The 25,021-nt window shown below is 36.5% G+C and overlaps 3 protein-coding genes across 3 annotated transcripts; all 3 read left to right on the top strand.

The window, feature by feature from the left end:
- The first annotated feature begins 188 nt into the window (after positions 1-188).
- LOC145641661 (protein LONG AFTER FAR-RED 3-like) lies at positions 189-6,722 on the top strand. The gene is made up of 15 exons (XM_081692563.1): positions 189-348; positions 547-695; positions 789-890; positions 1,489-1,561; positions 2,856-2,962; positions 3,050-3,173; positions 3,412-3,606; positions 4,005-4,090; positions 4,221-4,328; positions 4,500-4,595; positions 4,693-4,791; positions 4,919-4,993; positions 5,193-5,324; positions 5,414-5,529; positions 6,376-6,722. Exons 1-15 carry the CDS (start codon positions 273-275, stop codon positions 6,563-6,565), a joined length of 1,728 nt encoding a protein of 575 aa, XP_081548689.1. The 5' UTR covers positions 189-272; the 3' UTR covers positions 6,566-6,722.
- Positions 6,459-17,532, top strand: LOC145641662 (uncharacterized). Its single transcript, XM_081692564.1, has 9 exons — positions 6,459-6,586; positions 10,910-11,066; positions 11,648-12,150; positions 12,244-12,325; positions 12,417-12,791; positions 15,129-15,220; positions 16,386-16,423; positions 16,520-16,587; positions 16,984-17,532. The coding sequence occupies exons 2-9, from the start codon at positions 11,016-11,018 to the stop codon at positions 17,173-17,175; spliced, it is 1,401 nt and encodes a 466-aa protein (XP_081548690.1). The 5' UTR covers positions 6,459-6,586; positions 10,910-11,015; the 3' UTR covers positions 17,176-17,532.
- A 6,162-nt stretch (positions 17,533-23,694) lies between these two features.
- LOC145555728 (uncharacterized) lies at positions 23,695-24,789 on the top strand. The gene is made up of 2 exons (XM_081617456.1): positions 23,695-24,004; positions 24,083-24,789. Exon 2 carries the CDS (start codon positions 24,164-24,166, stop codon positions 24,632-24,634), a length of 471 nt encoding a protein of 156 aa, XP_081473582.1. The 5' UTR covers positions 23,695-24,004; positions 24,083-24,163; the 3' UTR covers positions 24,635-24,789.
- Positions 24,790-25,021: the final 232 nt, after the last annotated feature.

The raw sequence follows: 25,021 nt of genomic DNA, 5'->3' as shown, positions 1-25,021 counted from the left end.
TGAATATAGATCTAAAAACCTTTAAAATGTAGCTAACAACATGAGTATACTCTTTAATAATCAACATGTATCATTTATCATATGTATCCTTAAGGAGAAGGGTTCAATCAGTCCGAAATCTCTCACAAGTCAACCTAACCTAAGTTAACGAGTTACACCGTACATCGTAGATAGAACGTCCTAGATTCGTGATCCAAGATTGTACTCGTATACTGTATTTGTATTGACTGAGAATGTAATTGATTCAACTGTTTAATCCATTCATAGGGATAATGAACACAACTCTCCTTATACTGTCGTCTCTTTTAGTGTTCATCCTCTCTATTGTTCTCCTCCAACCTCTTTCCAGTAAGTCCCCCTTCTTCATTTCGTTCCATTCTTTAACACTTCGATTAGTGACTCCGTTCTCTTTTAATCGCAACGTAAAAATTGTACAAACAATACTTGTATTATGTAATGACATTGCAATTTAAAGAGAATGAAGAAATTATTATATTTTACTATAAAATTCAAATTAAATTGGTATTATGTTAACTTTTTTTTCAGAGTGGTCGAAATTGAAAGAAGCAGAAGTTGCAGATTTGTTGGTGACAAATGCATTCATATACACCAGTGATCCTTCTCTGCCCTTTGCTAGTTCCATTGCCATTAAAAATGGTCGATTTTTGGGTGTTGGCAATTATTCATCTCTTCAGGTTTTTTGTAATTAAAGATTATAGTTTTTTTTCAATAAATTAATTTCATAGTTTTATAGTTTGGATTTAGTTTATTTTGTTGCTGTATTGAAGGGATTTGAAGGAAGTACAACGGAGAAATTGAATTTGGAGGGAAAAATTGTGGTTCCTGGATTTATAGATTCCCATTTGCACTTGCTTTATGGTGGACTACAGGTTTGTCTGAAAAGCGAATCTCTTGTGAACTCGTCTTTACAGTAAAGGCAGTGATGTAGACGGAATTAGATTGTTTTATGGTTTTAAATTAGTTTTTTGTTTGGGTGATGTCTCGGGTTATTGTATGTAATATCCATATGAGATAATAAAAAAAAAGTTATTTACTACTTCACTTAGTTGAATGTAAGTAGGGACAAAAGTGTTTGATCACTTTGATGTGTGATAAAAGTAGGATTAATGATGGTTTACAAAATTAATGAAAAAGCTAATTTGACTAAAACAAACGAGATTGAGGTAGACTTTTCCAATTGTTACATAATGATGTTAACAGTCCTTTATGAGTATATATATAGTCTTGGTGATTAAAGTTTGATTTATTATTTATTGCGATTGTTATAAAAGTAGGAAACTTTTACCAAAATGTTTTTAAGAAAAGTAGATTATGATAATAGTACTCTTAATATCTTGTAAAACAGCTAAAAAGTATATTATCAATGCATGTTATTTTGGTAGGATGCAAAAGTGAAGCTGTTTGAACACTAATCTTCCAGTCTATGTGACATTACTGATTACTGCTAACCTGTTACATGTTAAGCAGATGACTCAAGTGGAACTCCATGGTGTCAGTACGAAACAGGAGTTTGTTATGAAGATTGAAGCCGCTGTTAAAAGTATGTAAACTTTAAAGAGCTTGATATCATAAAATGGTTGGAACACTTAAGTATTACAAATTGCTGAATGAAAAATTATTTTTGGGTATCCCATGCATCATAAAGTGGCTTTGCTTTGGATTTAAAAGATTATAAAAACTTAAAAGAGATTATATTTAGTGGATAATTAAACTATAAGAGAAAAAGGATAGGGATTATTAGCACAGTCAGCTTGAATTCACTTGGATTGAAAGCTGTATTGTGAAATAAAGAATGGGTAATTGTAGTCGTAACCAACCACGCCTTTGCTCTTCCATTTTTGAGGGCTACGTTTTGCAAATTATAGATGCTTGGACCAAAAAATGATATCTATATGATGGGAAACTGTACAAACTAACATCATAACTGGATCAAAAGTAACAAGAACAATTCTATCTTTTCCCTCAAAAAAAAAAAAAAAAAAAAAAAAAAGAACAATTCTATCTTGATAGTACCCAACAAAACAGATCCTATTAGTGAGCAGCTGTAGCCCATGAAGGCAAGAATACTGGGCACAAGAACAATCTATTGTGACTCTACAACCTGTTGCTTCTAATCTTCTTTTATGCACTGCATAAAGATGCTCCAAAACAAAATAAATAAGATCTCTTGAATATAAGTCCATATTTCAGCTGCTGGTGGAAGAGAAAAGCTCTCATTTATGAATTTTCCAGCTTTAGATTTATTTACCTACTATAGGAGCTGCCGACATTTTTCTTCTTTCAGTGACCATAAGTAAACATTTTTTTGATAGACCAAAGTCATAGCTGGCTATATAGTCTACTGGGTCGAGTTTAGTTTGTCTGTAATAGGTGCACCATTAAGATAATCTAGTTATTCCTTTGATACCAGTTGTTTGTTCAATGTCTCATTTTGTCAAATGTGAACAATGCTACATCAGATTTAGAGTCTGAACATGATAAAATCTCTTGAGATCTTGTGAGACCCTTTCACGTGTGTTAACATTCATGTCGAGAGAAGTACACAATCACTCTCAAAGGCAGCAGTTAGGCTTGGTTATGCACCATTTGGTCGTTGAGACTAGGGCGGCTAATGGTAGTATGTGGGTTCTACTTTAAATGGTAGATTTGATAGTTAGATATCCTGATTCCCTTAAGAGTATATTTTGAACCCATGTCACTGGTTACATCTTAGGATTAATAAAGAACTAGAATTTTATGTATTTTGGAAGATGCCCCTTCTGGTTGCTCTCTTTCTTCTCAGTTAATATAATTTTTTTTTTTTTTTTTTTAACTTGGCTTAAAAAACATTGCAGGTAAGAAGGAAGGTGTTTGGGTTTTGGGTGGTGGATGGAACAATGACCTTTGGGGAGGAGAACTGCCAATGGCAAATTGGATTGATGATATAAGTCCTCAAAATCCTGTAAAGTCAAAATTTCAAATTTGACATGGTTTTTTGCAGCTTGATACTTTGAAGCATCTTAAATATTTATGCTGCATTATCTTGCAGGTTTGGCTATCACGGATGGATGGTCATATGGGTTTGGCTAATTCACTGGCAATCAAGATGGCTGGTATTACTCGAGAAACCAAAGATCCACCTGGGGGCACATTAATCAGAACTGCAGATGGAGGTAAATATCAGTTATATCACTTGTATATGTCGATGCATCTTTTCCCAGAGAATAGCCGCCTGAGGGAGAAGGGGGGGGGGGGGGGGGGACCTCTATGTATGCAAATATAAGCTTCAGAAGTTCTTTGGTGTCTTTTCATGGTATATTGTGGTGTTCAATATTATTCTAAGTACTGAGTAATGTGACTATTTTATATAGTGATATATGCACTTATTCCGTTGTTTCATTCTTCTATTAGAGCCTACTGGATTGCTGATAGATGCTGCAAGACAGCTTATTCTTCCAAATATCCCAGAACCCACCATTGATGAAAGGAGGGAAGCATTATTAAAGGCCAGCTATTATGCTTTGACCAAAGGTGTAACAACAGTGGTTGATATGGGAAGATATGTTCCCGGTTCTTCATCAGAGTTACCATGGCAAGATTTTACAGGTTATGAAGTACACAAATTATGCTTATATGTGCTCTATTCCAAAAGTTTTTTCCTTTTATAATGTAGTCATATTGTTTTCTCTTTCTTGAGATATTTCTTGGTTATTTACATGCTATTCTCATACTGTGTCCGTTTTCTGTATGCTGTTTGAATAATTGTTTTGATATCATCTGCACCCAAATTGTGTTTCCTCTGGACAGAGCATTTAGTCCAATGGCCTAGTGATTAGTTAAAATCCCTCCAAGAGGAATGCAGTTCGTGGAATTCTTTTTTTAGTTTGATAATTTGCTTGTTGAACTGACCATGTGTTAGTTATTATAGCAATCAAATAATTGTATCTTTTTTTTTTTCTTGCTGAATGTTTAAATTGAATTTTCCCCTTTATATGGTTTGGCAGATGTCTACAACTGGGCAAATGCTTCTGGAAATATGATGATCAGAGTTTGTCTGTTTTTCCCCCTTGATACCTGGTCACGTGTATCTGTATGTACTACTGTACAATTATTAAGTTAATTTATTTGGTTTTTTCTTATTTTTTCTGAAGGTATCCAGTCAATCTATGTTTTAATTTATTTACTTATTTACTATGGGCTTACATATACTGCTTAATCAGGATCTTGTGCAGAAATCAGGTCGTATGGTTAGCAAGTGGCTTTACCTTGGTGGTGTCAAGGCTTTCTTAGATGGATCGTTGGGGTCTAATAGTGCCCTCTTTTATGAGGTTAGCATGCACGAGCTAATATCTACTCCATGGTTATTCATTTAGATTGGTCATTTTGATGTTAATGAATGCTTATGTACCAGATATTGTCAATTCTTGTAATGCTTGGAATGAAAGTTGTAATTATGATGAACTAACTGTGCACTCTTGATTCTTGGTTTTCCTATGCAGCCATATGCTGATGATCCTGAGAGTTCAGGCTTTCAAGTGATGGACCTTGACGATCTGCTCAACATGACTGCACTTTCTGACAAATCTGGGCTGCAGGTGGTCCCTTGACACTACATCTATTTTACTCAATAGAATCTCTCAAGCTGTCAGGATAGGATAAAAATTCTATAAGCGCTTTTCATGACTATACCAGGTCGCCATTCATGCTATTGGCGATAAGGCGAATGACTTAATCTTAGATGTGTATGACTCAGTTGCTTCTGAGAATGGAGAAAGGGACCGAAGATTTAGGGTAAGTAAATTTTTGACTTTCGTTGTTATCAGCTAAGTGGCCTGCAATTATGATGAGACCACCGTACATTGTTGCATGTTTAAAACTTATTTATTACTGTCACGAGTTCGTGGTCATGTTATTTTAGATTGAACATGCTCAGCATTTGGCACTTGGTTCAGCGGCTCGATTTGGTAAACAAGAAGTAGTTGCTTCAGTACAGGTTTGATTGGGACATTGTTCTTTGCATTTTCTCATATACTACGTACTTTTTGATTGGCTTTACAACATGCATGATGTTTCATCTCATGTGATACCACTTCAAGAGAAGACAATTTGTTCACCAGTATGTTTATGTTTTGCATCACATCAATATTAAAAGATTGTTCAGAAATTCTGAAATTTCTGTTAAATTTTGGCAGCCTGTGCACCTTCTTGATGATGCTATTTCTGTAGAAAGAAAATTGGGGAAGCAACGGGCTGAACATGGATCTTATCTCTTTCATTCACTTCTAACAAGTCACTCACTGCTAGCTTTTGGATCTGATTGGCCTGTGCGAACAAAACTTCTTTCCATTACTATCTTCTCTTTTTTGGCACTTCTCCAACTTCTAATATCTGTATTTTCCTGACAATGTATTAGGTTGCAGACATTGATCCTTTGAACAACATTAGGACAGCAGTAAAAAGGGTTCCACCAATGTGGGAAAGATCATGGATTCCATCTGAATCCCTCTCACTCAATGATGCACTTGATGCGTAAGGCTCATCTTTTGTCTTGACATTTCTGTAGATCCCCTATGATTGATGTTTCCAGTGAGAGCTTTTTTTAGTTTGTCATATCTGAATACTAAAATCATTCAAGAATCATTCTGTAGACCTGCTTACGGAAAACCTCATAGAGTTTCTTCTGTTAGTGACTCCAGAAATACTATTAAAGTATTAGGGTTATAGTATGTCAGCTTTGCTTGGCTTGTCACTCTCTTACCTTGAAGTCCCAGTTTCCCACATTCAATTTCCCGGCAAGTTTATATAACGAGGCTTTCTCTTGCCTTATTCCTCTCACAATCATATTGCAGGGGCGTGTCAACATACTAGACAACCTGATATAGGCCTAGCCTAGGAGGAATGAATGTCTTTCGGTGTGAATGGTCACTCCACACACACAAAACTTATGGTGCTTTCTCATTATTATTAAGTTTGTCATCTACACGTAAAATTAAACAGGGATAGTGGAAGTGTATATTCTAGATGTAGTTCATGTCATGTTATGCAATTACGAGCATAATCATTAGTAATGTGTATTAGAAAGGAACTTACTGAAATTGAAACTTGCCTGTTAGGTATAGTAACAATAAGTAAATAAAACATTATTTTTCCTACAATTAGCTAACTAATTGCTTATAATTCTATGATGTCATTATAGAAAGTTGTTAGCTTCTTAAAATCTACTAAAGGAAATTTTGGCAAGAGAAGAAGGGAGTCTATACTACATGTACAAGTCTCTGTGAGATTTGGTCTTAATCCTTCACTCCAGCTTGTGCATTTTATTTTCATAAACCAATAAAAACATCTCTTAAATATCGCAAAATTTTCTGCATGCAGGCACACGATTTCAGCAGCTCGTGCGTGTTTTCTTGACAAAGAAATAGGGTCAATATCTCCAGGAAAACGGGCAGATTTTGTTGTATTGTCCACAAACTCATGGGAGAAATTTATAGCTGAAGCATTTACTTCTGTAAAGGCTACATATGTTGGTGGAATTCAAGCCTATTCTTCAAAGAATGTTGTGTGATTATATATTTTGGCATGTCTGGTAAAATAAACAATTCTATTAAGTATTTCTATTTTTAGACTTTTAGTGTTTATGATTACTTTTGTTGGGTTGGAGTGCAAATGGAAGCAAAATAAACAATTCTATTGAGTATACGACATTTGACAATTTTTCTATAGCTCGCTCCTACCTGCCTTCACTTGATGGTGAGCTATAGCTTGCTGCTACTACGACGCTTACTGAAGCCTCGCGAGCTAGTAGCACTTACATATGCATTAATGGCCACTCTTGAGGCTTGGTTCTTAGGTCGATTGGTCATCTTTGTCACGTGGTCTTGCCATATCATTGGCTCATTGCCCGTCATCCAATAATAATATAGCTTATGTTTGATTATTTTATTTTTCTATTTTCTTTTATAATTTCTTTAGCTTAGAATTTAAGGGGCTATGAATACTCAAGGAGATTTATTTTTGCCTTATGCCTTTTATTATTATTTTTTGTTTTTTGTTTTTTGTTTTTTTTGTTTTTTGTTTTTTTTGTTTTCCTTTAGTCATAGGTTTTCGTGGGGGCGTTCCCTACTCAGCGACGCGCTGCACTTCCTAGACCCGGGTGTAGTGATAAGTATGCAAGGGTTGCTAGGTCGTCGCCCAGAAGCGACGCGCCACATTGCCCGAGTGTGGTGTCAAATGAGCAAGGGCGTGCCATTGGGGCGTTCCCTACTGAGCGACGCGCTGCACTTCCCAGACCCGGGTGCAGTGATAAGTATGTAAGGGTTGCTAGGTCGTCGCCCAGAAGCGACGCGCCATATTGCCCAATTGTGGTGTCAAATAATCAAGGGCTTGGAGTTGGGATCAGGAGGGAGCGTGGGAGAAAAGAATTTAGTTTGCGGATTGGTTCTTGGAATGTGGGGTCTCTTACGGGAAAATCAGCAGAATTGGTAGAAGTAATGAAAAGACGACGCGTGAACATCATGTGCCTCCAAGAGACAAGATGGACAGGAGAAGGAGCTCGAGGCTTGGTTCTGGGGTATAAGGTATGGTATGTTGGGCAAGAAACGAGCCACAGAACAAGGAATGGTGGAGCTAGGAACGGAGTTGGTGTGGTTCTCGATGAGAGGTTGGCAAAAGAGGTGATCGAGGTCTATCGGAAGAACGATAGGTTGATAAGGCTGAAGTTGCTATGTGGCAAGGAGATTGTGAATGTTATCAGTGCTTATGCTCCCCAAGTGGGTTTAGATGCAGAAGAGAAACGACAATTTTGGGAGGACCTAGACGAGGTGGTGCAGGGTGTCCACCACTCAGAGAAGTTATATATTGGAGGGGATCTAAATGGGCACGTTGGGGCGAGCCGAGATGGCTATGAGAGTGTCCATGGAGGCTTTGGGTATGGGCAGAGGGACGCCGGTGGTGAAGCTATTATGGATTTTGCCCAATCATATGATTTAATTTTGGCTAATACTTGGTTTAAGAAGAGGGATTCACACTTGATAACTTTTCGGAATGGAGCAAATGCAACTCAAATAGACTTCCTGCTCACAAGGAGCATAGATAGACAAAGTTGCATAAACTGTAAGGTTATCCCAGGGGAGAGTGTGGTCACCCAACACCGGCTATTGGTAATGACTATTCGTCTGAAAGAGAAGGCGAAGAAAAAAGTTAGACAAGAAGAACCAAGGATAAGATGGTGGACCCTAAGGGATGCAAAAGCTAAGGTTTTTACAGAAAAGGTAATTGAAGAAGCGGATTGGGATGGAGAGGTGGATCCGGACATGACTTGGTTACGAATGAAGAACTGTTTCCTAAGAGTGGCCAAAGAGGCCTTAGGGGAAGTAAGGGGAAGAACTTCGGTACAGAGAGATACTTCGTGGTGGAATGAAGAGGTGAAAGCAGTAATTAAGCAAAAAAGGGAATGCTATCAAGCCTTAGGAAAATGTAGGAGTGATGAAACCTTTGCAGCGTATAAGGAGGCTAAGAGTAAGGCAAAGGCAGCTGTTCGCCAAGCAAAAGAAAAGGCATATCAGGAGGTTTATGAAAAGCTTGATTCCAAGGAGGGAGAAAGGATCATTTATAAGATGGCAAAGAGAAGACAAGAGGCAAGGAAGGATATTGGCATGGTGAAGTGTGTCAAAGATAAGAACCAAATGGTCCTAGTGCAAGAGGAGGGCATCAAGGACAGGTGGAAGGGGTACTTCGATGAATTATTTAATGGAAGTAATGGAGTTGTGATAGGAGATACCTCTATGAGTGATGAAGAAATCAACATGGAGTATGTGCGAAGGATTAGGAGAGTAGAGGTGGAGATTGCACTGAGGAAGATGAAACCTAAGAAGGCGGTTGGCCCTGATGGGGTACCGATAGAGGTGTGGAGGTGTTTGGGTAAGATTGGTATTGAGTGGTTAACAAACCTTTTCAACAAGATATGGACGGCTACAAGGATCCCACGAGATTGGAGGAAGAGCACCTTGGTCCCGGTTTATAAAAACAAAGGAGACGCTCAAGATTGTTCTAACTATCGAGGAATTAAGCTTATGAGCCATACTATGAAGTTGTGGGAAAGGGTGATTGAACAAAGGTTGAGGGCATGCACAAGCATTTCAGATAACCAATTTGGTTTTATGCCTGGGAGATCTACTATGGAGGCAATCCATTTGATAAGACAAATGATGGAGTTTTATAGGGTAAAGAAGAAAGATCTTCATATGGTCTTTATTGATTTAGAGAAGGCATATGACAAGGTGCCAAGAGAGATACTTTGGTGGGCAATGTTGAAGAAAGGTATCCCACGAAGGTATGTAGACCTAGTTAAGGATATGTATCGGGATGTGTCAACAAATGTGAGGACATGCGGAGGGTTGACAAAAGATTTCCCTATTACAATCGGATTGCATCAAGGGTCTGCATTAAGCCCTTTTCTTTTTGCAACGGTTCTAGATGAATTAACTAGACCAATTCAAGATGAGGTTCCATGGTGTATGCTGTTCGCAGATGATATCGTTTTGGTGGATGAGACTAAGGATGGGGTTAATGTCAAGTTGGAGCAATGGAGGCAAAGGTTGGAATCTAGAGGGTTTAAGCTAAGTCGGAGTAAGACTGAATATTTGGTATGTCGTTTTGGCACTCAGAGGGGGACAAGCAATGAAGTGGTGAGTTTGGATGGAAAGGATTTGACCATGAGTGAATGTTTTAAGTACCTAGGGTCGATCATCCAGAAGAATGGTGACATTGATCAAGACGTGACCCACAGGATTAAGTCAGGGTGGCTTAAATGGAGAGCGGCCACGGGAGTGTTATGCGACCGCAGCATTCCCTTAAAGTTGAAGGGAAAATTCTACAGGACTGCCATAAGACCAGTGTTGCTCTATGGTACAGAATGTTGGGCTTCTAAGAAAGAGCATATTAAAAAGATGGAGGTTACGGAAATGCGCATGTTAAGGTGGATGTGTGGAAACACTTTAAGAGATAGAATCAGAAATGAGGTTATTCGCAAGAAAGTAGGTGTGGCGGGCATTGTAGATAAATTAAGGGAAAATCGTCTGCGTTGGTTTGGACATGTAAGACGGAGACCCGAGGGTGCACCGGTGCGAAGAGTGGAAGAGTGGGACCATGGAGGGATTAAACGAGGAAGAGGGAGACCAAAGATGACTTGGTTGGAAGGAGTGAGGAAGGATATGAAGTGCATGGATTTACGTGAGGATGAAGTTTTGGATCGTAAGGGATGGAGGAGAAAGATTTATGTTGATGACTACACGGAATAATCAAATTTGGTTCATGTTAGCCGACCCCACTTTTGGGATTAAGGCTTTGATTGATTGATTGATTGATTGATTTAGTCATAGGTTTGGTAATTCCACGGATTCTTCCATAAATTGCTCTTGAGCGTCTTACATTAATTCATAGAGGTATTTTATTTCTTTTTTTTTTAATTATGCTTACTTAATTAGATTTAATCTTAATTTTTATTCCTCCTATCGCATGTTAATGTAAGCTGGTAAGTTTTATTTGTGTTGTTCGCACTTGTTATAATAGCTTAATGGTAAATGTCGTTAATGACCTTAGTTGAATAGTTGGTGTTGTGTAAGGGCTTCTTACTCATGTTACTTTACTTTACTTTCGTTTGTTGTAAACTCTATTTAATTAATGTGATTTCAATCGTTTTCAAAATAAATTTAACAACTTATCAAAATTGATATAAGCTTTGGTGTGTGAAAATAGTACTACGTATTTGAGAAATGGAAAGACGAAGAAAAACTAATACCAGTACTTTTCATTTTTTTTTTTTAAGACGCGTTATTTTAAATCCTTAGAAGACTCGTCCCATTTATTTGCTTCGTATTAGACCGATCTAACCCATTTATAACTGTGCCAGGTCACGGCTTTTACGGGCTCCAAGACCTCCAACCCTGCCTCTCTCACAGGTATCTATTTAAGCTCACTCAATGAAGCGCATTCCACGTTCTCAGTTGAATACTTGAATGGCACCGCGCCTTCAAGTAATCATACCGGCCGAAGCTGAACATTATGGGGTAAGAAGTTGTTTGTTTTTGTTATCATCAACAATTTCACAATCCAGGGTTTATCTTTGATCTCATCTAAGTATAATTGTCAGTGCATTAAGTGTAGGGTTCTAAACTCTCAACTATTGGTTCTAAATTCTAAGATTATGAAACATCATAACCAAAAGAAAAGAAAATTATGAGCCTAATTTCATTATTGAATCAAAATATCCCTGAAATTATGTATTTTTCGAGATAATTGAATCATATTTGGTTGCTATTTTATTGCCCAACCCTTTAATGTTAGGATTGAACAATTTGAACTATGAAATTAGAAGTGTAATAAAGTAGTAAAATTTATTATTAATAATTTTCATTTATTTCAAAAAAAGATCTGACCTTTATATTAGAAGTGTAATGAACTAATGAAGTAGTAAAATTTGATGAATAGGCCTTGTGTGAACAAGAATATTATATGAGTATTTTCATTAAGGAATATTTTATAATTATTAATTTTCATTTATTTTAAGGAATGATTTGACCTTTATATTAGAAGTGTAATGAAGTAGTAAAATTGATGGTGATGTGATATTGGGGTCTTGTGTGAACAGGAACATGAATTTATGAGTCCTGAAGACATACTTGAATGTTTGAAATTGAATCTTGGGAATAACGTCTGCCCAAGTGTTCTTTTGGAATTGGCTGAGGAGTTTGATGTTACTCCTAGATTACTTGAATCAGAAGAGGCTGCTTTCCTTGTTCCATATTACAACTTAGTGACTGAAATCAAAAGGCTTATTGGTATCGATGACAAGGATCAGTTTGCCTCTTTCCTGATAGCCAACCGTGAGTTGGTGCAGAAATATTCTCCAGTTAAGGTTTTCCAGTTGATCTGCCACCATTCTGCTGCTGCTTGTGCTACTGCACTGCTTGAATCTGGACTCGATGTGGATGTAAATTTGCAATTTAAATATACGGGAAAATCCCCTTTGTTCATGGTGGCTAGGAACTTATCTTATGGCATGACTAAGGTTCTTTTAGATCATGGAGCTGACGCTGATCTTTCTTTTAGTGGTTTTGGAACCCCACTTTGGAATGCGGTAGATGCATTCAGGTACGTGCCTCGTTCCCAAACCTTCCTGTTTCATGGTTTCTTTATTTGACTTTTAGGAGCTTTACTCTTGGGTTTGCGTTTTCAATGTCACAGTAAGCTTAAATATTTTGAACAAGGTTGCACCGATGAAAAATCCATCCCCAAGCTTTTCTACTTTTTCTGCTTACCAGAATTGGTGATCATCTACTTTTATTGTTCTTTCCAGTCTTTTACTTACCACTCTTGAAAATAAAGTTCCTGCTTTGACTTAGTCCTATGCTTTGCAGAAAGAACCCATTGATACTATCAGACTGCTGGCGTCACATAGTCATCAAGTCAAGGATCTTTGCATTGCTTTGATAAATAGTAGTTCTGCCCAAAAATATGCTGTATTATTGTTGGTTGCTTGGGATAAGCTCATGGTCTCGTCTGCTGAGGGGGACCTAGAGACCACCCCAGTTGGGCAACACATATTTCGGGGGCTAAGAAATGTATCATACCTGCATGAGATATGTGGTGTCACTTGCGAATTTTGGGATAAGTTCCAATTGGAAATGAATATGAAAAGGGCGGTGAAGAATTTGACGATAGCATGGTATGTGGTCAAAACTATGTCGATGACTAGAGGTGTCATTGAGCGCTATTTTCACTCAAGGGTTGAGGTAAACCTTCTCAGTATTTTGTATTTATCTTCTTTATATCTTCTTTCTCTTACATCCTTGATTTTACTTTTGTTTGGTTTGCAAACTTAACTAACTACCCTTAAGCCTAAAGCACATTGTTGTTTTTTATGTTTAAAGCCTCCTTCAATAATTTGCTATAAGCTACTTGATGTTATATTGTTTTGAGGTTGTTTTCAGGAGTCTGTGTGGTTTTAAGCAGTGGTAGTTTCTGCGGGTTATAGTGGTTGCAAGGGTGATGGTTTGCTGGTGGGCTTGATGGGGGTGGAGAAGGGGGTGGCAGCATAGGTGATGGTAAGCGTAAGGGTTTACTGTTGAGGTTGGTGAGGGTGGTGGCTGTTGGTATAATAATTTGGTGGTGATTGTTGGTGTTAGTAATTACTTAGATCTTAGTAAGTTAGATTTAGTTTGATTTTTTAGTAAGTTAGATTATTACCGGTAACCTGTATTTATGTTTAAAGGTAGGAGTATAGCAGGTTTTTCATAAGCCTATTCTTAGCATATGAGGAAATCATACATTTGTTGCTAATAATTGTAAATCTCCAAAATATCATTTGTTGCAAAAATGTAGTATACTATCAATCTATCATAGTCATATGAGGAATCATCATGATAAATATGCCACCAACAATCATCTAAGGTGCCACCATTAGTATATGCCTCCTTATTGTATGGCATACTAGCATGTTAGGAACTAGTATTGATGAAAAGTGATGAACGCATGATTAGGGAAGGAAGTTTGATTAAGATATGTAATTGGGGAAATTTTCTGAGCGGTGACTTGAGGTTTCACACTTCCTCCGATTTTTTAGTTGTGGTACATTAATTAAAAAGCTCTGATATTTTTGTCAAAGTATCACAACAATAGCGACAAGAATAACAACATCAAAAAGAAAAAAACCGAGGAAGTATAATTATATGGCCTATGATAAAATATTTAGTGAAATACAATTGCGGGAAACAGAGGTTTTTTAAAGACATTTCAATCCAAGATAAATATTTAGCACAGAACCCTTGCTATTATTAAAATTATTTAATAGGTGCTAAGGCCAAGTAGTTTTAAAAACCAATGTAAAAGCCTACTTAACTTAAAAAAAAGAGCCAACATATACTGTAAATTTGTGTGAAAAAAAGAATTAAAAGAGTTGAGAAGATCAATTAGATTATCATGTGGCCGAAGGAAAAGAAAAATAAGATTGAAAAGGAAATTGTGGTTAACAACTCAAATAAAAAAAAATTAAAGAAATTAAAAAAAAAAAAAAAGAGGAAAGGAAAACAGTATAAGCTGTCAACCACACTACTAGCCTACTAGGCGTCATATGAAATTTTTATGTTTTTTAAATTCACGTGAATAAAAAAAGTGTTGTAAGAGAGAGAAAAACAAGAAATGGTAAGGCATTCCTTTCTTCATTCATAACTATGGCGTATAATTTTGTAGATCTAGGGTTCTTATCGAATCCAACATACGAATTTTGTGGGTGTCCGAATTTGTGTCGTGTTGAGTGACTGACATAGTTCGGTGGCCTTTTAGCCAAGTTCGAGTAACATAGCAAATTTAGTATATCAAAGATGTTACAACAACAATGCCTTAATCGCAATATATATTAGGGTCATATAGACATTATTGCATGAGTCATATACATAGATCCTTTCTCCATTCTTCTTTGACATTTATCGCTTTCAACCACCCTCATCCAAACTTGCTTTCGTCTTCTTCTATTTCTCACTTTCTTTTCTCTTTGCCACTCTTCAAGCCTCCTTATCAATGTGGTACTTGGTCTCTGTCTTACATGACCAAATCTCCTTAAATCATACACCCTCATCTTATAATTATGCTTACAATTGAAGATTTTATATGAAAAATCTGTAATATTATTAAATCTCAAATGGAAAAGATGTTGACAACATGTCACTCTTATGTCATGATGAGATTTATGACTAGGCGCCACATGGATAATGACATGGATTATACCTTTAGCGTCTACATGGATAAGTATCAAATGTCTACCTGTAATGTGGAAGCCATTGCAGCAACCCATTTCTTAAAATAAAAGAGGAACTGTTAAAGATCAAGAAGCAATTGAATGACGATTGGAGTTATCTACAACATAATCTAGTCACTTGGAAGTGGTTGTCAGTATAGAGACTAGTGTTGGTGCTTTCAGAAACCTAAACTTTGTGATAAAAGCTCTTCTAATATGTTTGGAGTAATGATATAGGAACTTCAACGTCTCTTACCTTTATTTATGTTTTGTTTTTCTCCCTTTTTTCCTTTGCATTGTTTTTTTTATTGACATTTATTTTCCATCTCTTTTCAAGAGTGTACGGATGTATGAGCTGCCAATCCACATTATATATGAGCTTAAAGATGCGGGACTTGACTTGAAGCCTGGTGGTGTCAACATACAGTGGTAAAAAGAGTTTGATGCTATATGCCTATATTACATATGCACTAACATTTTACATTTGGTTGAGCAGTCTGTTTTTTACTCCTATTTGGTTGCCCGAGTAGTTTGTTTATGCTAGTGTAACCCCTTAATTTTGGCAAAAATGGTCACATGAATATCTTGTCATTGAAAGATACATTACAAAATTTGTGTAGTCTATACATACAATTTGCATCCTCCCCTTTTAACTGAAGTGCTAGCATAGGAATTGAGAAGTAGTTCTGAAATTATGCCCATTAATTTGAGTAGGTTATGGCATGATGAAATCCTAACATTTAACAAGCAATTTCATTAGAGATGTGAAATGAGCATAACATTTTCCAATAATTGCAGTGCACTCATTAATGAGAGATTTGGGTGCTGGATCATCTGACCCAAACTTGAAATGTATCTGTAGTTACTTAACTTAGTTATCAATTTTAATGACTTAATGACTTATAGTATACTGCTTGACTGGCAAAAGACTCAACTGGATGGCTAAAACTCTTGGATATGACCTGAATCAAATTTGATCTAAGTGACCTGTTTTCCATACTTTTTTCCTCGCCGAGGACTGGGCATAACCATATTGCATTTTGATTATGGGCATTTTCATTTATTTCATTTCATTTTTTTAATTATTGTGATAGCCTTGTGTCACTTCCCTACCTTTTATTGTTTGAAATAACTCTTACGAATAGTGTTTGGACATGGCTAGCTATAGCGCACGTGCTACCTGCCCTATTTTGCACAAAAGGATGATATTTTTATACGAGGGGCTTGCTTAATCATACAGAAGTAAATGAATGTAGTAGCCTTGGTTTGAATCATGAAGATAATAGCATTTGATTGATCGAGCGTTGCTAATGATCTTTCGTTTCATATTTATTGCATGACAATGTATAGTGAAAGCTTAATATGGAGTGTTGAGTGGTCAATTTTATGTGTTGCTAATTAGAAGAGATCAACTGTTCAGAATTAGTTTGCAATTTTATTCTTTTGTTTATTCATAATTTTATCTTATAGAAGCATCTCCTTGTAGTTATTTTGTTAAATTCTGATAGAATCATCTCCGTATAATTTGCATCTTAATATATATATTACTTAATATTATGTTTGTGAACTTGATATCCTATTTCGATTGATGAAGTCTCCTGCCTAAGGCCACGTCAAAAGCTAAAACTAAAGGTATGTAGTTTTGATTACAATTGAACTAAGATTTTTATACAACAAATACTCTGTTTAGTTTTGTTAAGTGGTGGAAGGGCTTTTGATGTCATACAGTGCTGCCAGAGCAAAAATATTATGTGGAGCCACGACGATCTGGTCCAGTATTATTTTCTTTTGTTGGGGTAAATATTCCAACTTTTTACTAAAAAAATTAGCTAAAACACTGTTGACTAAATTTTGACCGCATTGCAATATTCGATAGTGATTTCAAATTAGTAATACTACTTGAGTGACTTGACTCACTTAACAATTTTTTTTTTTTCTGTTTTTGGTTTATTTTCGTTTCTTGAATAATTCTTGCAAAGCATGTCATATACTTGACTTGTTATACTTGTTGGTTTTACTCGTGTTTATCTAAATGGCATCTTTTCGGGATGCTTTTGAATATAGATTTGCTAGTTTTTCAAATTTAATGCATCGAAGTTTAGTGCAATCTACTTTATAACAATCATTAGATTTACATTACAGTTTTGTATGTATTGTATGTTGATGTTGCATTAATTGATTATTTGTTGCAGAAGCCTGTGACAGGTACATCCGGGTCTCCGTCCTTGTTACATTTTCAATATCGTACACTTCACATCCTTAATCCTATGGAAAATCATCTACGGAAAACCACACAAGTAGTGAAGCCATCATCGCATAATGTTATAGCGTTAACAAAAGTATGTGCTCCTCTAATGTGGTTTGCCAAGAGGAGTATCAAGTAGGTACGATATGAATGTGCGAAAAAGCTTACAAGGCCATGGATTTTCTTGGAGCCCTTATCTCACTTATCTAGCTTCAGTCCTCTTAATAATAACCAACAACATTTTAATAGCCTAGTCTATATTGGTTATAATCTATTTGGAGTAGTTTCCTTGTGTTCCTTTGTAAATACTTCGTAATAGCTTGGGATCTTGTGTTACATCAAGTTAGGATTCCTTTGAAAGGTTTTGGTTTTTAAACACATGAAGTAATGCTGTAATTATTAGTTCAACTTGTGAATTATTTGCTGTAATAATATTTTAGCAAGTGTTTGTATTATCTCATTCTCTGTATTGATGTTCAAAGTAATTCACACTAATTTCAAGATTAGTGTAATGTGCAAAAATATGAGGGTGCATGTTAATTAGTGTTTTTATTTCGAGAAAAATAGTCATCCATTTCATTAAGCGTACAATGTATTGAGGATTTGATGTACTTGATTAAGTTTGGCTACTGGTTGGGCTGTTTAGATCATGTGAGATGACGAGAACTCATGCAGATGGAGATATTTGGAGATTAGTGTGGAATGTTAGAAGGCCACCTAAAATGAAGCAATTTTAATGGAGAGCATGTACTTGTTCCCTGGCAACGATGGAAATACTTCATTTTTTTTTTTTTTTTTTTTTACTAATAGACTTCATAAATAAAAGCAATAGACAAATTACGACCTAAAGAGCTTAGAACAAATAAAAATTCTTCCTAAAAGAGCTCAAAACAAATAAAAATTTATCTTAAGAGAGCTCAAAACAAATCATATTGCAGGGGATTAGGACCTGTTCTGATTTACAGAGCTGAACTGAACTGAACTGAAAATAAGTTGAAGAGAACAGATCCTTAGTCATCAAACTAGACAACCTGATATAGGCTTAGCCTAAAATAAGCTGAAGAGAACAAATCCTTAGTTATCAAACTAGACAACCTGATATAGGCTTAGCTTAGGAGGAATGAATGTCTTTTGCATAGGCGGACCCAAGGGGGGGGCCTACCCGGGCCTTGGCCCCCCCTCCCCCCACCCCCATGCCCAGATTTTGATATTAAATAAATAAATAAAAAACTTGTACAAATATTCAAGTTTTATAGTAGGCTTAGTTGATGAGTTACTAGTTGCATAGTTTTGGAGGTCAAGGGTTCAATTCGCCTTGCTTGCACTTTTTTTTTTTTTTAATTATTTTTTTTCCGTAGGGCTTTATTATTTGAAATTCTTTATAACTTTGGCCCGGTTTATAAAAAATTTCTGGATCCGCCCTTGGTCTTTTGGCGTGAATTGTCACTCCACATGCACACACATAACTTATGGTGTGTTCTCATCATGTTATTATTAAGCTTGTCACTTTAGTGTTTATGATTACTTTTGTTGGGTTGGAGACTTGGAGTGCAAGTGGAAGCAAAATCCCTACTTTATAAAACATACAAGGTTACTCTAATAAATAATGTGTTACCAATTACACCCTTTAAAATGTGCATTACTTGTTTAACCTCATTAATATGTACAAGTTTTATTTTACCTTCATTAATGTTATATATATATTGCTAATTTATCGTGATTAATGTTTATTATCCTTTTTTTTTGAACTATTTAAAATAGCGTGCAAACATTTATTCCTAAACTACTTGTTTACTTTTTTCCCTACTATAACCAACAAATGAAAAAGAACATAGAAAATGACTAGATATGACGCGCGCATAAGCCATTCTAGTGATAGGAAAAAATAAGTATATGCCAATTGACAATTTTTCTATATCTCGCTCCTACTTGTCTTCACTCGATGGTGAATTATAGCTCAGCTCGTTATTGTTTTGACACGAAAAAACTCCTTACAAAATGTACACGTTTCCCATTTCCTTGCTAACTTAGACATTCTCACGCTCTCTATCTCTAACTCACTCAAGTTAGGGTTTTATTATTTCTCAAGTGAGGATGGCTACCAATCTCAGAGTATCGAGTTTCTTAGTCTGCTATTTTCTTGTTCAGTTGCACGGTTGATTAGATCCATGAATTTTTTGCAATCTGATTCAATTATGCAATTGCTCCAATTGTTCGAGTGAATCAAAGTCAAGCTTATTTGATCGCCTGCAGTTCTCCTCCTAAAGATGAAGAGCCGAAGATTTTTATGAAAAGAAGCATCGGCTCCAGGATCCTGCTTGCAGAAGGTGTATTAGTATAGTAGGTATGTCCCATGATTTTTTTGTTTTCATTTAAATATAATATGTTGCTTTATTATCTCTAAATTGAGTCTAATAGTATCATATGCATATTAAATTAGTTATTAAATATGACCCATGCTTTAGATGGTGTTCATTTATATACCATCTGTTTTGGTCAAAAAACTGACTACTAGGTTCGACCTAGGTTGCGATAATTACAGCTAGATTGAAATGGCGAAATATGCTAACAGGAATTAATGGAAAAGAAAAAGAGGAAGAAGAGGAGAAGACACAAAGAATGATGACGCAGAAAACCCCAAGAATAAGGGTAAAAACTGCGGGTGGCTGTGAGTTCACCAATCCACTAGGTGTTTAGGTGAAACAGGTTACAATACGGGTTACAAATTATGGAATGAGTAATAACAGTAATTGTTCTCTATGATAATGCTTAGCAGTAAGGCTAATGTCTTTGTTGATACCTCCTACAATGATTAAGCTTGCCTATTTATACTAGAAAAGCACTTAAAAGATCTTCAACGGCTCTTTCCCACAATCCCTAGGAATCCGAAGCTAATGCCTCAAGTTGTTCCTACTTTCTCTCCACGTCTCGGTACTCCCACGTTTGAATTAGTCTTTCTCAACGGCTTGACTGCTAGTAGTGGTCCCGACTTCTTTGGATAACATTTTATACCTTCCCCTACTCGAAGATTCCTTGGAATATTCCTTGAGAATATGCTCTGTTGCCTGGTCTTGACTTGGCAGCTACCTTTGACCTGTACACTGCTAATCTGCAACCTGTAACCTATCTACCTGTAGATCATAGGAATTTAGGGTGAAAATTCTAGCACAACAGTTTGCCCCCAGCTTGTCTCTTAGATGTTCTAGTGACTTCTACGAGGCAAGCTCAGAAATTCCGTTAGAAAAGATAAGTATTTCAAAAATGCAATTTTTAAAGATAAATTCGAATTTGCTGCGAAGATAAACATTCTAGAAAAGATAACTTCTGGCCGTTAGAAACAATTAAATGTGGTATAAATAGATAAGCAGTAAACCCTTTCAACTACTCCCCCTTTTTGCGATAAACATTGTTTCAGAAGATCTAGGGTTTTTCAATCTGCGAAAATTGGGGAAACAAGATTGACGAAGACAAGACGCAATTTAAATTGGGACTTCGCTGTTGTGGAGTCAAGCTTTGCTAATTCCCTTTACCCTGGTAAGTAATTTGTTTCTTGTTTCTTGATTTCATTGTTTTCTTTGTTTTGTTTTGCGAAAATTGCTTTCAATTATGGTAAAAATCAAACATGTTGCTAAGAAGAAATGCCATAGACATATAACTAGGAACTTGAGAGTGAGCCAAAGTAAGATGGGGAGAGCATATGAAGACAAGGTTAGCAAGGTTACGGAGGCTGATTTGGCAGAGCTGAAAGCATCGGCTGGGTTCCCTGAATCTGCTGTGCTGATTGTGCCTGGACCAGATGACAGGCCACAGCTCTGCAGCAAGGATAACATTGTGTTCTATGAGTACCCCTTTAAACATGGTTTTACTTATCCCTTCTTTCACTTGGATAGGCAAATTCTAGAAACTTTTGACTTGAGTCCAGGGCAGCTTATGCGTAATCCAATGAATAAAAATAAACATCATGATTTACCTCGGTGTATAAACATCATGATTTTAGGGTTTTTATGAACAATTGATTTAGGGCTTTTATAGTAATGATGTTTTGAAATTTTGGTGATTATAACTACTGATTAGTTTAACTTAATTCCAGATTATTTTGAACATGTAGATTCGTGTTTTAATTTTTAGATTTTCGTTCATTAATATTAATCCCGTTTTAATCCCGATCAGATTCTGAACTCATCCGATTTTGATGAAAAAGTAGTGTTTTCCATGTGGAAACAACGTTTTAAGAAAGACTCACTACCTTTGGTAGTGAGGACTACCTTTGGTAGTGAGCACTACCCTATCGTGGCCAAATTCAGCCTCTAAATATGATTTTCGGGCAGTTTTTTATTTTAACGAAGTATTTTTATACTTAAAATATTATCCTTGAGTTTGATTAATAAAATTAATTATGTTTAAAGTTAATTAAGTATAAATATATTTTTTTATTGAAGTTTTAAGTGTGAGAAATAGTTTCTAAGTACTACTTTTGATGTTTTATAAAGAGGGTTTAATCACCCATTAAAAAGGGAGATTATTAGGGGTTTTTATATAATTTTCAGATTTTTATTAGACTTTGAACTTGCTGTAATTTCATGTATAAGAGTGTATTTTAAGGTTTTTATGAAGAAAATTTAAAGAACTATATATAAGCCTTTAATTTTAACTAAAGGGAAGGTTTAAAAGTGTTGTTTGATTTGGATTTTGAAGGTTTTAAAGTACGTTAGTATTGCTGTAAATTTGATTGATTGTGTATTGATTGAGATGTTATTATTTGGCTTAGGAGAGGATTTTATTGAAGGTGATTTCTAGTTAGTAAAGTGGCATACCAATTCGTTTGCTCAAGGTACGTACGAGTTACAAAACCTTTCTTTTAGGTGCATGTTTAAGGACGGATCGAGAACTTAGTATCATGTATAGGATTGACTGGGTTAAATTGTTTGGTTATACATTGTGAATTTCAAATGATGTGCACTATTTTATAATGCAAGTATTATTTGTGCTCTAATTATGCAAGGTGCGTTTAGAGGCAAAGGTATGTGATTAGTAAAAAGATTAATTTATTACTCATTCATGATTATGCAAACAGGATGAGTATAGGAAGGATTTAAGTCTTATAAGACGAGGTTAAGGTTTTGGGGTGCCTTATGCACTCAAGGTGTTTATACACCGAGGTAGTAAAGGATTAAATAATAAATGTTGTTTGTCACTAATAAATCAAGAATTGAAATTGGAAACTTGTCTTGTTTGATTAAATTGTGTTTAGAATGTTTGTATTGTTATGTATATGAGTCATCACCAAGTCTAAACCTGTAAATCACGTAAAGTGCAAGATGGATGAGCAATAAAACTCTGGATTGGTGCACTTCTGGAGTAATGACAATCAGGGGTTGGGGTACATGGGGTATTAGCCGTGTACTTTTCTCGAGGCCGTCTGATCTACGAGTCTCTTATTTCAAATATTTTTCAAAACTAGGAGTTAGGTGAGATCTCATACTAACTACGGTCACGGAGTCGCGCCCGTGGTCGTTGGATGTTTATTGATGTTTCCGAAAGGAGACATGGGGTTTTTCTTTTATTGATGTTCCAAATGGAGCATGGGTTGGACAACCTTGTCTATTGCGTAATCCAATGAATAAAAATAATGATTTACCTATTATTAATTAATGGAGTCTTAGTAATATAAATAGTTGAGTCGTGTGTTGAGTCTATAATTTAATGATGCATGATGATTGATTATTAGTAGCATGTTATGGATTTCTTAATTTATTTTGCAGCTTGTATGTACTCAGCTTTGCTGATTGCGTGCTTTGTGTGTCTTTCTTTGGTCATGGCCTTCGCCTTTCAATGACCCTGTGATGATCCAATTTTTACACTTGTAATGTTGGGGAGCAGAATTACCACAGGTTCTTACACATGCAACATTCATCAGGGTTGTGGGGTCTTGAGTAGAGAGTTGGTTGTTTGCATTTTATTTCTTTTGCAAGTTTGAATTTATTTTAATTCGATTTTATTCGACACTATTTCTTTTGGGTTTGAATTTATTTGAACACTGAATTTAATCACTTACTACTTTTATTGGGTTTTGAATAAGGGCCTTAATGGTTCCAAGTTGTATGACTTAATTTGGTTTCATTCGTTGGTTTTGAAACTTATTTATAACTGATTTAGTTTTTCCGCTGCTATTTTCTGATAAAGCCTTAACGTTTGAACACGTGGCGGTAGCACGCCAGTAATTATCTTGAATGTTGTTCAGGGTCCTCATAGGTTTAAAGAGAGAATTATTGGGGTGTTACAGATTAGGAGTGGCTGGCATAAAGGTAAAGTTTTGATCTTTGGTGTGGTAGGTTTTGGAATAAGGTATATTAACTAAGTGTTTTGAACTTTGTGTACCTTTTGCAGATCTGCGTCTGGATGCTATTAAGCCGGAGGACGGTTCAGAGTTGGTTGTGAGGACATTGTATCAAATTCCTAGGAAAGTTACAGGCGATCTCCCTACTCCTTCTGCTACTACTGCTAGTGCTACTATGTCTTCAGGTATAGCTTTTGTGTTTGTTGGTTTGCTTGAAATATGGTTCTGTGTACTGTGTTTATGGAGTGGTGTCTGTTTGGTTGTACCAGGGAAGAGTGTCATCATGTCTCGGGAAGAGGCACTGCAACGTGCCAAAAGGAAGAGAGGTGACAGCTCAGCAGGTGGCTCGATTGATACTACTACTCATCGGGCTGAAAATAGCCCTTCTAGGACTCTTTCCAACAGAGAAGAGGTTAGGATTCCTCGCACTAGGTCTAGTGTTCCTGTTGAGGCTATGATTATCCCGGATACCCACGATGTCAGCTTCCCTCCTGACTTTTTGGCTGGGGAAGGCACAAGTAATAGGATCTGGCCAGAGGCTCAGAAGCTCCTGTTTCCAGCAGCTGCCAAGCGCTTGGCGAGTTTGGATGGTTCTCTGTCTCTAGCTGACGGGGCTCAACTGGTTCTACAGGTATGGTTTCTGAACTAGCTCTGTTTAATCAGTTTCTAGATGGGTACATACTGACTAGATGCTTGGTTGGCGTAACAGGGTTTCCAAAATATTTTGTATTCTAAGTCCTAGCTTGATGGCTTGGAGAGGAAGCTGCTAGAGTCTGACAAAGCTAAAAAGATGTTACAACTTCAGGTAGAAGCGGCTAAGAAGAAGGTAGAGGATGTCAACCTGCAGCTAGAGGGTAGGCAGAAACATTTTGAGGAGGAGATGAAGAAGAAGGAGGATGCTTTACGAGCTAAGGATGAGGAGCTGAGTAAGAAGGACAAGGTGGCGGCAGATCTCTATAAAAAGTTGGTTGACCTAGAGGATGAGAACAAGAACATTGAGGCTGAGGTTACTCTGAGGATTAAAGCCTATATGGCTAATAGATTTTTGCTGAAGAAGTTTGAAGGGGACGCAGGTGTGAAGAAACTTCGACAGCTTGTTGATGATTATCTAACAGTTGGCTATATCAGGGACCTGGCATCTAGCGAAGCTGACCCTGGGGAACCTGAGGCCATGAAGTCTACTGCTGAGTCTTCTCTAGGTCATCAGCTCGAGTCCCCACCTAGGAGGATTGAGGAGGATGTGCAGCTACCTGATGCCTGATCTATGATGCTTTTGTTTCTTTAGACTCTTGATATCGGTTGTTAAAATAATGTTTTTCTCTTTTTAAACTTTGTTTTACCTCGCTTGTGGGAGCGGGGGTTTGAACTTTGCATTTTCTGCTGTTTGAACATTGCATATCAATTTCTTTTGAGTAACCGTTTGATACCTTAGATTTCTTTGTCTTGCGTATATGCTTTGTCCTTGGTCTTTGTTTCTGTGAATCTGCGGTGTCTGGCGCTTAGGCCCTTAGCTGCTTTGCTCATTGAATATTTTTGCTCCTTGTTACATCTTGCTGCTTTTCAGGTTGTCTTTAGTTATCCTCTCTTGGTCCTTTGATTCTGCAAAACAACGGGTTAGAGCTGGCCGTTGGTGTTGCCACCAACGGCC

This window comes from Chenopodium album, chromosome 8 (assembly GCF_948465745.1).
Source record: "Chenopodium album chromosome 8, dcCheAlbu1.1, whole genome shotgun sequence".
NCBI classification, from domain to species: domain Eukaryota; kingdom Viridiplantae; phylum Streptophyta; class Magnoliopsida; order Caryophyllales; family Amaranthaceae; genus Chenopodium; species Chenopodium album.
Note: the sequence above shows the minus strand (reverse complement) of the source record. Positions and strands in the feature narration are given on the sequence as shown.

Bases quoted from the DNA above. Each gene is read 5' to 3' on its own strand.
- LOC145641662 (XM_081692564.1), top strand. From the start codon at position 11,016: ATGGCACCGCGCCTTCAAGTAATCATACCGGCCGAAGCTGAACATTAT. The intron at 12,792-15,128 runs GTAAACCTTCTC...TCTCTTTTCAAG, and splicing joins ATTTTCACTCAAGGGTTGAG to AGTGTACGGATGTATGAGCT. The intron at 16,588-16,983 runs GTAAATATTCCA...TATTTGTTGCAG, and splicing joins TATTATTTTCTTTTGTTGGG to AAGCCTGTGACAGGTACATC.
- LOC145641661 (XM_081692563.1), top strand. From the start codon at position 273: ATGAACACAACTCTCCTTATACTGTCGTCTCTTTTAGTGTTCATCCTC. The intron at 4,994-5,192 runs GTTTGATTGGGA...AAATTTTGGCAG, and splicing joins AAGTAGTTGCTTCAGTACAG to CCTGTGCACCTTCTTGATGA. The intron at 5,325-5,413 runs GTGCGAACAAAA...ACAATGTATTAG, and splicing joins CTTTTGGATCTGATTGGCCT to GTTGCAGACATTGATCCTTT.
- LOC145555728 (XM_081617456.1), top strand. From the start codon at position 24,164: ATGTTACAACTTCAGGTAGAAGCGGCTAAGAAGAAGGTAGAGGATGTC.